The 12,288-nt window shown below is 41.6% G+C and overlaps 1 protein-coding gene across 9 annotated transcripts in view; it reads left to right on the top strand.

Annotated features, from left to right (window-relative positions):
* Positions 1 to 12,288, top strand: part of snx14 (sorting nexin 14) — a 163,175-nt gene that overhangs the window by 87,441 nt on the left and 63,446 nt on the right. For all 9 annotated transcript variants that reach the window (XR_007262828.1, XR_007262829.1, XR_007262830.1 and 6 more), the window contains 2 exons: positions 229 to 361; positions 5,292 to 5,475. Coding sequence is in view for 5 of the 9 variants with exons in the window: in XM_048600731.1 (XP_048456688.1) it covers positions 229 to 361; positions 5,292 to 5,475 (317 nt within the window). In the remaining 4 variants the exon portion in view is untranslated. The remainder of the gene's footprint in view (positions 1 to 228; positions 362 to 5,291; positions 5,476 to 12,288) is intronic.

Raw genomic sequence — 12,288 nt, 5'->3', positions numbered from 1 at the left:
TTAGATCTGTAATAAAATGCATAGGAAAAAGTATATCCAAATTCACCAAGCTGGTAAATTGTAGCCCCGATTTTTGTCTTCCTCAAAAGACTTGCCATCAACAAATCAGAGCTGCTCTTTGTATCTGGCCATTGCATGAGCTGACATTCCTTGCACTGCATGTTCCACATTTACTCAGTCGTTTGCTTAACATTTAAAGGACTTACTAATTTGTCTGCTGTTATTTAGGGGCTCCAATAAACGTGGAGAATCTTTTGGAATTAGTCGAATAGGCAGCAAGCTCAAAGGAGTCTTTAAAAGCACAACGATGGAAGGGGCTATGTTGCCTAACTATGGATTACCAGCAGGAGGAGATGATCTTGTGAGTAAAATTGAGCTGTTGTGTTGGTAACTGTGTTGATTAAGCATGATCTAAATAAAAACTGGTAGCTTTTAAACTGTCAGTCTGTTCATTTGGATTAAGCATATGTTGGTATTGTTACAAATGGAACTTGGTAATGTACAGTAGTAGTATTGTGTTCATATCTGATTTTAGGTTAGAGGTGAAGTCCAGGATAAATCTGTGGTTGTAATTAAAGGTCTAATATTCTTGGCTGACAGTCAGAGTTGGATGGTAACCTGGAATGAGTAACCAGGATGTTTTAAATGACAAAGTCCATCTCAAAATTGTTATGTTCTTAATTATGTCACCTCATCCCTCTTGTTTTTTCCAAATTTTTGATGCAGCTGACCATACCAGTCTCCTTCATACCTCTTCTATGTTCCCCAGCAATGTGGGCCCTTTCTTGCCTAGGCCTATTTTGTTCAGAATCACCAGCACAGTGAGAAGCTATTCAACACATCGAATCCATGCCAGCTTTGTAGAACAATTCAGTCAGCCCCAATCCCTTCCCTTCATGGCATCTGTAAGTGCCCCATAACAGACTTATTAGCAAAATTAAAGTGCATCAGCTTAAAGGAAGAGTGGGAGCACAATCAAAATTGGCTAAAAGTCAGAAAACATATATGGCAATGGTTTATTAATGTTTTTCAGACTGTAGACAGTACCAAAGTGTGATTGTTAGGGTGGGTACACAGGCAACTTTGCTTCTTAATAAGTATTGAGGACATGGATTTGTTTGCAGGTGACAAAACACGGAGAAGTGGAGAATAATAAGTTTTCAGGAGGATGAAAGAAAACAAAACTGCTGACGCTGGAATCTTGAAGTTAAAACAGAAGCTACTAGAAACACCCAATAGATTGGGCAGCATCTGAGGAGAAAGTGATAACTTGTAGTTTGACTTTTCTCAGTTCAGATTTTGGAACGATATGCAAAAACTAGTCAAATAGACACACATCGCACATTTGAAATTTAACAGGGAGTTATGAATTGAAATGCAGTCAGTGGGGTGGAAGCAAAGTCACAGAAGAAACTTGACATCCAGTGAAGTATGTTATATGGTATGAAATGCGCCAGCCAATGTGTACTCAACTGACTCTTACAATCAGTAATATAAAAACAACCAGATAAGTGTTTTTTGAGATGTTGATGAAGAGAAAAATATCAGCCAGAACACTGCAATTAATTAAAAAGTACAGGGCAGTTTTCGCATTCAGCCAGTAGTTTAATGGACCTTGGTTTAAAGTCTCATTCAATGGTACAGCATCCCTCCCTGGAGCATGTATTTTAACTTGTGTTCCAGTGTTGGATGGGATATCAGTCCTTGGACTGGAACACAGATGATGCTGAGTCACATCTGACAGGGAGTGGGAGGAGTCAGAAAGGCAGGAGGGTGAGGACAAAGTTTAAGGTAGCGTTGAGACCAGATGAGGGTTGCAACAACATACAATCTGAGACAGGAGCAGCTAACAGCCCACATTAGAGGTTGAAGTAAAGAGTCTGTGATGGCGAGGGCACTGATTTGAAAGTAGCTCAGGGCTAAATAGGACTTCAAGACTGGGAATAATTAGGTTTTGCTAATTATTTAGTAAATTTTTTTCTACTATCTTAAATTTTGCCATCATCCCTCCTGCCTTTCTTTGACTCCTCCCACCCTCTCTATCAGATGTGACTCAGTTTCATCTGTGTTCGAGTCCAAGGATTAATATCCCATTCTAATACTGGAGCACAGATTAAGATATATGTTCCAGTGAGTACTGAGGGATGCTATACTGTTGAATGAGACTTTAAGCCAAGGCCCAGTAAACTATTGGGTGAATGTGAAAACTCCCTTGCATCTTATTAATTAATTGCAGTGTTCTGGCTGATATTTTTCTCCTCTTCAACATTTCAAAAAACACTTATCTGGTTGTTTTTATATTACTGATTTGTAAGAGTCAGTTGGGTATGCATTGGCTGGCGCATTTCATACCATATACCATATAATATACTTCACTGGATGTCAAGCTTCTTCTGTGAATTTGCTTCCACCCTGCTTTGATTGCATTTCAATTCATAACTCCCTGTTAAATTTCAAATGTGCAATTGTGTGTCTCTTCGACTAGTTTTTGCATATTGTCCTAAAGTCTGAACTGGGAAAAGTCCAACTACAAGTTATCACTTTCTCCTCAGATGCTGCCCAATCTATTCAATGTTCCTGGTAGTTTGTTTTTATTTCAAGTTTCCAGCATCAGTTTTTTTTTTCTTTCATCCTCCTGAAAACTTACTATTTTCCACTTCTCCATTTTTGTCACCTGCAAATAATCCTTGACCTCCACACAAATTGAGAGAAGTTGTCTGTGTACCCACCCCTGACAACCACATCTTTGTACTGTCTACAGTCTGAAAAACATTACTTTTGTGGCAGTGGTTAACTAAAGTTGCTATAAAAGCTCAGCAGGTTTGGCAGCACCTGTGAAGGAAAAAACAGTTAATGTTTCGGGTCTGGTGACCCTTCCTCAGAACCAAATCCGAAACATTAACTCTGTTTTTCCTTCACAGATGCTGCCAAACCTGCTGAGCTTTTCCCGAAACTTTTTGTTTTTGTGCCCAATTTACAGCATCCGCAGTTCTTTTAGTTGTGATTTTTTAGTTAACCACTGCCATCTGTTTTCTGAATTTTAGCCAATCTTGTTAGTGCTCTTACTCTTCCTTTTAAGCTGGTGCACTTTAATTTTGCCAATAAGTCTGTTACGTGGCACTTACAGATGTTCCTTTGAAAGTCCAGGTACACAACATCAAAGATAATCTCAGTAATCCACCCTTCTTCAGAGATCTGTTTAGCCATGCATGGTTTGTCATCCTCAAATCTGTGTTGATTTTCTTTTCACTATTGTTTAAAGTAGATTAATTGCACCATTTTCATGGTTAGTATTGTGTCCTGGTTTACCATGGAATGTTGAAACTTAACAACATTATTTAGTAAACAGCATTTTCTAAGTGCCAATTAATTATGCTTTTTAAAGGTTCCTCACGTGAGGCTTACTGGCCTGTAGTTATTGGGTTTGTCCTCATTTTTGAACAGGGTGTTCCTTTTAGTCCTTTCGCAGTGTCCCCATTATTATGAAGGACTGGAAGATATTAGCCAAAGCCTGTGCAATTTTCACCCATGCATCCCTCACCAACCTTTTGATGTATTGATTTTGCACTATGACTTCTACTTTAAATACTGCAAAGCCTTTTTATTTGTTTTGATCCTATGGAGCTTTGCCACTTGCAGTTTCTACTTTGACAGCATCTTCCCCAATGAGAGATGCTAAATATTCATCCAACATCATAGCCTTAAAAAGAAAGTTTTCTTAGTCACCAGTAGATGCTACTGTTTTGACTATCATACTGTTCATATGTTTCATCACATGAAGACTCCTGACCCTCAGTAGACATCATTGAATTGAGGGACTGTGCAGATGGCGATGTGTTTACTGAAAGCCTTTAGGCTCCCTAGTAAACTAGCTGCTGTTTTGTCTAGTCAGATGTCTGATCCTGAAGCATCTGAATATTCAAGATGATTCTGTGGCTGAAGAAGTGATCGCTTTGTTTGTTAGGGTTGATCTCTAATTTTTCGTTACTAATTTGTCCACCATCCTTGGTAGATTTTCAGATTGCAGCCTTTGTGAGAATGTAGAAGAAATGTACAAGATGAGTTGGAGTTCTTGTTAAATCAACGAAGGCAAAGAGGAAATTTGATAGAGGTGTTTGCAATAATGAATAACTTATATACAGTAAATGAGAATATACAGTTTGCAGTGGCAGCGGAGCCAATGACCAGAGCGCACAAATTTAATGATAAAAGAACAAGGCGTGATATGAGTTGCTTTCTTGTGCATCAAGTTGTAATCTTGAATACAGTGCTTGAAATGGATTTAGCAGTAAATTAATTAACTTTCAAAAATAAATAGCTTAAATGTTGGAAGGAATGAGATGTGGGCATTGGGGAAAGATAAATAGGATGAGTTGATGATATAGTTCCATCAAACAACAGGCATATGCGTAACCAACGAAATAATTTCTTGTGCTCCATCGTTCTATGATTTTGACACAGGTTAAATGATTTCAATATATTTGCATGGTTTAGTATTTTCAAATGGTGTAAAGCTGCTAAGTTTGGTGATCCTTCTGTATTTAAGCATATCATAAACAGTCAATTTTGTATAATCTTTGGCAGCCTCCCGAATGCTCATTCCAGTTTGACATTGTCTGTGTAGAGTTCTGTACAGTTTAGTTTGTGACAGTTATAGCTTTGTCAAAACTTGCTGTTTTTAGTTAAGCAACTAATCTAATTCTGCTGTTGGGATTTGTAATAAGTTCATGTTCTTGTGCTTTATTTCCTTTCGCAATTTTCTTTTCCTAAAGATATTTACACTGTAGGGGTATGAGTCCAAGGGCACTACCCAGCCATCTTCCCTAATTAGCCACTTTGCCTTGATGCACCCATGCAAATGTGTTTGGCTTGCAATTTGACAGTGGAAGGCTTCACACTTGGAGCATGACCATGTTATTGAACACTTTCCAGCAAAAGAATTCAGCATAGCAATGCATATAACTGTTTTCTCTTTCCTCTCCCAGCTCTCGGTCTAGGATATAAGCCAGTCATAACTTTGCTCTTCACTACTTGTCTGGAAAATACAATTAGACAACATGTGTTTTTTAGTTGTTTGATAGGTGGGGAAGCGCCTAAATGTTCCAAAAGAGAATTTTAATTTCCTTTCTATGAATGTGGTTCTTTTAGATAAGGAGTCTTTCTTTCTTTTGTCCCCTGTATCTTGCATTTTAATTTTCCAAGATGTTGAGCACACAAGATGGAAACCTGCTCTTCAATAATGGCTGGTCATATTTGTGAAAAATGGTATTTTATGTTAACATTTGTTACAGGTTGAAGAAGCAACAGTTGTGTCTGAGGATGATTTAATTGAAGAATTGGCAATCACTCCTAATGCTCATCGTAACCTTTCTGCCTGGAAAATAAGCATTCCATATCTGGATTTCTACTTTGACAGTAAAAAAGAGAAAGTCCCAGTGTTCTGTATTGAAGTAATTCGAAATGAAGAAGCGTCAGGTAAGCTGTGTGTATATCTTTTGCTCACCTTTGCCCCATCCCCTTTTCTAAATATTTCTGGGATGTAATTGTATTGGTATCAGAGCCAATATATGCCCCACCTATTCTTCTGGTCACCCACATGATGAATTTTATACTTGATGTAAAAATAGTACATTTGATCCAAATATTTTGTTGCGTTCTTACTAACAAGATGCACAAACTTTGGATAATTTCTCGCTTTCTCTCCCACTACAAAATGAGGTGTGGAGGAGAATTAGGGAAGTAAAGACTACCCATGTTTCTACTTCGGTTATGAGAGGTGATCCCATGTGAGGTTAAAAAGAGCTCAATACTGAGGAGGTGCAACAAATTTGATGAATAGGGAAAGATTGCACTTCTTTCTTTATTCATTTAAACAAAGGCTCTTTGATACGTTCAGGAGTTTGTGTTCATTGTTCATACTGCTGATGTTATTGAAAGCAGCACGTGGCTTACAAAATAGGGAAGGCGAAGAAATCTTCAGCAAACCAGAGTTCTGGGATTTAAGTGTAACTAAATATGTCATTCCTTAGCAGATGTGAGACTACATGATGGAAATCAACTCCTGACTTAGTTAAAGATCCGACCATGCATGATTAGCCAATGTCTGTGATCTATATGGACAAGTTGAAGCCTTCTTGCCACAAGTCAAGAAAACTCGATCCTAAAACAGAAGTTCTTTACCTTTCTGGGTCGGATTAGTTTAAGAAAATTTGTTATTAAAAGTATCATTAAGAAAAAAAGCTGCATTACTTAACCCTACTTGGAATTAAAAAATATAAATAGTGTTTAATGCTATGTATCTCCCTATTGAGAGAGAGAGAGAGAGAGAGAGAGAGAGGCACATGGGCACACATGTAGGATAGGAGGGGCAAATTTGATTTTAAAAAAAGTTCTTCAGGGATCATTTTGAAAGTTAGGCCAGCAGGTAAATTATGAAAGTGTTTGGAGAGTGAATTCTGTAGGCCAGGCGCATAGCAATGGGAGAAGGAAGTGAAGAAAATGACGTGAACCATTATTTGAGAAATAAAGATCTGATGGATCTTGGCTTCCTGCCATTTCCTGTTGAAAAGTTTTTTGAATTGTGTTCTTTAAGCAGTTGCTAGCTCAATGCTATTGAATTGCTATATTGGAATGATGGCTGCTGTTCCTGATGAGATTTTATTTGTTCTTGGCATGTGAGAGAATCTGAGCTTAGATACAGCATAGGCATGAGCTAATTATGTTTGCTGCTATCACCTAAAAGATGCATTAGGACAGACCCTTACAATGTGCTTTAGTGAGGTTTAAGCTGGTAACCCATTGAACAGCTTTCCATTTCCCACCTATGTGGTTCATATTGATTGCTGGGTTGTTGGGAAAACCTGCATCTCATGATTGAGTTGCCCACAGATCTTGTGAAGAATGGGGAATATGATATTGTGCTCTTAATTTCTAGGAGATCACCCTATTTGATCAAGAATGTTCATCTTTATAGAATAACCCATATATGACGTAAATTGCAAAATTGTTTTTATTTATTAAGTTCCATTTCTTTTAGTGTGGCTTGTATCAAAATGGAGTGCTAGTCAAGTCCTTATGAGTGGAACTTTCTGTATCTTGTAGTCCTCACAAGAAGGTGAAGGTTCTTAATTGTACCATTAGCCTGCAGACAAAGCTATCCATTGAAATAATCCAAGCCTTATAAATGATTGAATGTTTTGTTGTTTAGCATGCTTCAGAAACAAAGTTTAAGATTTTGTACTTAAGTAAAATGGGAAAATGCACGGAGCCATGTGACCTACTCTGAATTCTGCCTGACACCAAAGCTGATCAGCTTCATTGCTATGGTGATAAAGAAGGCCAAAGTCAAGAGACTTGCTAAAAAGGTTCAAGGTATTTACTTTCACCAACAATGGCAACAGTATCTGTACTGACTCTGAATAGACTCGGTTACCAAGTCTCAGAGGGAGATGTTATAAATGTCAGGTTTTGTAAATAACAGTTTAATGTTATAACTATTCAATTCCAAGGTAGGATGGAGTCTGAGATCTAAAGGGTAGCCGAGTGGTATTTCTACCTGAATATAAGGCTTATGTGATTCAGATTTCTTGTTATTTGTACCCAAATATATCATCATGGGAGAGATAATAAAAGGTACTATTCTGAATGCTGACAACAGTGTGGAGCTGGAGGAACAGCAAGCCAGGCAGTATCAAAGGAGCAGGAAAGTTGACGTTTCAGGCTGGGACCCTTCAGAAATGGAAAAGGGGAAGGGAGCTACGAAATAAATGGTGAGAGGAGGGATGGGGTTGGGGAAAGGTAGGTGGAATGGTGATAGGTGAATGCATGTAGGGAGTGGTGGGGATTGATCAGTGGGATGGGGTGGGGTGGATAGTTGGGAGAGAAGATGGACAGGTTGTGTTGGGTCAAGGAGGCAGAGGGAGGATGGGTGGAGCTGGGTAAAGGTAGGTGGTGTGGTGATAGATTGGATGCAGGTAGGGGGTAGTGGGCATTGGTTGGCGGGAAGGGTAGGGCGGATAGGTGGGGAAGAAGATGGCCCTTCCCCTTCCCCATCCCTGAAGAAGGGTCCTGACCCGAAACATCAAGTTTCCTACTCCTCTGCTGCCTGGTCTGCTGTGTTCCTCCAGCTTCACAATGTGTTGTCTCTGACTCCAACATCTGCAGTTCTTGCTATCTCCGAGATATTCTAAACTGTGTGCAGGATCAGAGCAAATTGGGTGTGTATGTATGTGGCATTAAAGGTGGCAGGATAGTTAGTGAGCTGTTAATAAAATATGCAATATTCTAGGTTTCATTCACTGGGACATAGGATCTAAGAGTGGGGAAGTTCATGCTGAACTTGTATAGGCCACTAGTTATAACTTTGCTGGTGTATTGTGTACAGTTCTAGATCTCACACTTTAGGAAGGGAACAAATGTATTGGAGAGAATGCAGTACAAGTTTATAAGAATGATTCCAAGGATGAGAAACTTCAATTATGAGGATTGATTGCAGAAGTTGGGACTGTTTTCCTTCAAGAGGAGGAAACCATGACAAGACCTGAGCAAAGTTTTCAAAATCATGAGGGGTCTGGATAGAGTAGCAGATGGAGAGAAACTGCTCCTGCTTTTAAGGGAATTGAGAGCCAGAGGGCAAAGATTTAGTGTTTTTGCCAAAAAAAGCAAATGCGAAGTGAGAAGAACTTTTCAAACAGTGAATGGTCCAGAATGCATTTCCAGGAAGGGTGGTGGAGGCAGGTTCAATTGAGGCATTCAGGAAGGTTTTAGATTTTTAAATAGAAACAATCATGTGCAGGGTTAGGGGAAGAAGCAGGAGACTGCCATCAGGTAGGGTTAAACAGAATCCCAAAGCATTCTGTACATACATTAAAAACAAGAGGATAACAAGCAAGAAGGTTTGACCACTTGGGGATAAAGGAGGGAACTTGTGCTTGGAGGCAGAGAACACGAGTGAGATCGTAAATTAATACTTTGCATTTGTATTCATCCATAAGAAGGATATGGAGGATAGCCAGGAAAGCTGACGTTTCAGGTCTGGACCTTTCTTCAGAAATGGGGGAGGGGAAGGAGGCTCTGAAATAGAGGTGGGGGCGTGGTGATAGAAGGTGGATAGTGGAGCAGGTAGTTGGGAGAGAAGATGGACGGGTCAAGGAGGCGGGGATGGGGGGTGCTGCTGGTCTTGAGATGAGGTCGGGGGTGGGGAGATTTTGAAGCTAGTAAAGTCCACATTGAGACCATTGGGTTGCAGGGTTCTCGGGCGGAATATGAGGTGCTGTTCCTCCAGTTTCCGGGTGGCATTGTTGTGACACTGGAGGAGGTCCAGGGAGTGGGAGGGAGAGTTGAAGTGGTTTGCAACTGGGCCCACTCCCTGGACAATATGGCAATCCTGGGCTGCCTCCAGTGTCGTAATGATGCCACCTGGAAACTGGAGGAACAGCACCTCCTATTCCACCTTGGAACCCTACAACCCAATGGTCTCAATGTGGACTTTACTAGCTTCAAAATCTCCCCACCCCGACCTCATCCCAAGACCCAGCACCCTCTTTCATCCATGCCTCTTTGACATGTCTGTCTTCTCTCCCACCTATCCGCCGCTCCCTCCTCGCTGACCAACCCCCATTCCAACTTCCTACCTACACTCACCTTTTACTAGCTTCATCTCTGCCTCCTTGACCTGTCCGTCCTCTTTCCCACCTATCTGCTCCACGATCCACCTTCTATCACCGTGCCCCCCCCATTTATTTCAGAGCCCCCTTCCCCTCCCCCATTTCTGAAGAAAGGTCCAGACCCAAAACATCAGCTTTCCTGCTCCGCTGATGCTACCTGGCCTGCTGTGTTCCTCCAGCTCCACACCTTGTTATCTCAAAATCCAGCATCGGCAGTTTCTGCTATCTCTCTGGAGGATAGTCAGATTTGTGTGGAGCGTAGTTAAAAAGCGACGGCATTTTGAAATCAAGAAGGAAGTGGTGATAGATCTCTTGAAGAGTGTTAAGGTGGATAAGTCCCCAGGGCTCAATGGTATTTACCCCAGGTTATTGACAGAGGCAAGAGGAGATTGCTGGGGCCTTGACCAAAATCTTTATATCCTGTCTAGCCACTGGAGAGGTTCTGGACGACTGGCAGGTAGCTAATGTTCAAGAAGGGAAATGGGGATACTCCGGGAAACTATAGACCAGTGAATCTCTCATTGGTTTGGAAGCTATTCATAGAATCATAGAATCCCTACAGTGTGGAAACAGGCCCTTTTTGGCCCAACAAGTCCACACCGAACCTCAGAGCATCCCACCCAGACCCATCCCCCTATAACCCACCTAATCTACACTTCCCTGAACACTATGGGCAATTTAGCACGGCCAATCCACCTAACCTGCACATCTTTGGACTGTGGGAGGAAACCGGAGGATTCACGCACATTTGGAAAAGCACGGCCTAATCAGGGACAGTCAGCATGGCTTTGTGCAGCGCAGGTCATGTCTTACTAACTTGATTGAATATTTTCAGGAGGTGAAGATGATCGATGAGGGTAGAGCAGTGGATGTTGTTTACATGAATTTTAGTAAGGCTTTTGACAAGGTCCCTCAAGGTAGGCTCATCCAGAAGATTAAGATGCGTGGCATCCACTGTGATTGGCCATTTGGAATCAGAATTGGCTTGCCCATGGAAGACAGTGAGTAGTGGTGGAAGGGTGCTTTTCAGGCTGGAGGTCTGTGACAAGTGGTGTTTTGCAGGGATCCGTACTGAGACCTCTGCTGTTTGTGATATATATAAATGACTTGGATGAAAATGTAAATGGGTGGGTTGTAGTTGTGCAGATGGTACAAAGATCGATGGAGTTGTGGATAGTGTAGAAGGTTGTCAAACGATACAGTGGGATATAGATCAGTTGCAGATATGGGCGGAGAAATGGCAGATGGAGTTTAATCTGGGTAAGTTTGAGGTGCTGCATTTTGGGAGATCAAATGTTAAGGACATGTATACAGTTAATGGCAGAACTCTGAGCAGTATTGATGGCCAGAAGGATCTTGGGGTTCAAGCCCATAGCTCCCTGAAAGTGGCCACCCTAGTAGATAGGGTGATAAAGATAACAAAGAACAAAAAAAAGAAAATTACAGTACAGGAACAGGTCCTTCGGCCCTCCAAGCCTGCTCTGACATGCTGCCCATTGCGACTAAGACCTCCTACCCTTTCAGGATCCCTCCCTTTCCATCCTATTCATGTATTTGGCAAGACGCCTTTTAAACGTCACTATAGTATCTGCTTCCACTACCTCCCCCGGCAGCGTGTTCCAGGCACCCACCACCCTCTGTGTTTATTTAAAAAAAAACACAACTTGCCTTGTACATCACCTTCAAACCTTGCCCCTTGCACCTTAAACCCATGATCCCTGGTAACTGACTCTTCCGCCCTGGGGAAAAAGCTTCTGACTGTCCACTCTGTCCACACCCTTCATAATCTTGTCGACCTCTATCAGGTCGCCCCTCAACCTCTGTCGTTCCTGTGAGAACAACCCAAGTTTCTCCAACCTGTCCTCATAGCTAATGCCCTCCATACCAGGCAACATCCTGGTAAATCTTTTCTGTACCCGCTTCAAAACCACCACATCCTTCTGGTAGTGTGGCGACCAGAATTGAACACCATATTCCAAATGCGGCCTAACTAAGGTTCTATGAAGCTACAACATTACCTGCCAATTTTTAACTTCAGTGCCCTGGCCGATGAAAGCAACATGCTGTATGCCTTGTTGACTACCTTTTCCACCTGCATTGCCACTTTCAGTGACCTGAGTACCTGTACACCCAGATCCCTCTGCCTATCAGTACTGTTAAGGGTTCTGTCTTTTACTGTACGTTTTCCATCTGGATTAGACCTTCCAAAATGCATTACCTCACGTTTTTCCGGATTAAACTCCATCTGCCATCCCTTTGCCCAAGTCACCAAGTGATCTATATCCAGCTGTATCCTTTTGACGGTCCTCATCGCTATCTGCAATTCCACCAACCTTTGTGTCATCAGCAAACTTACAAATCAGATGGCATGCTTGCCTTTATTGGTCAGGGAATTGAGTACAAGAGTCAGGATTTCATGTTTCAGAGATAGTAGGAACTGCAGATGCTGGAGAATCTGAGACAACAAGGTGTAGAGCTGGATGAACACAGCAGGCCAAGCGGCATCATAGGAGCAGGAAGGCTGACGTTTTGGGCCTAGACGCGATGAAGGGTCTAGGCCTGAAACGTCAGCCTTCCTGCTGCTTGGCCTGCTGTGTTCATCCAGCTCTACACCTTGTTATCT

This window comes from Rhincodon typus, chromosome 9 (assembly GCF_021869965.1).
Source record: "Rhincodon typus isolate 14 chromosome 9, sRhiTyp1.1, whole genome shotgun sequence".
Taxonomy (NCBI): Eukaryota; Metazoa; Chordata; class Chondrichthyes; order Orectolobiformes; family Rhincodontidae; genus Rhincodon; species Rhincodon typus.
This window is presented reverse-complemented; position numbering and strand designations above follow the sequence as displayed.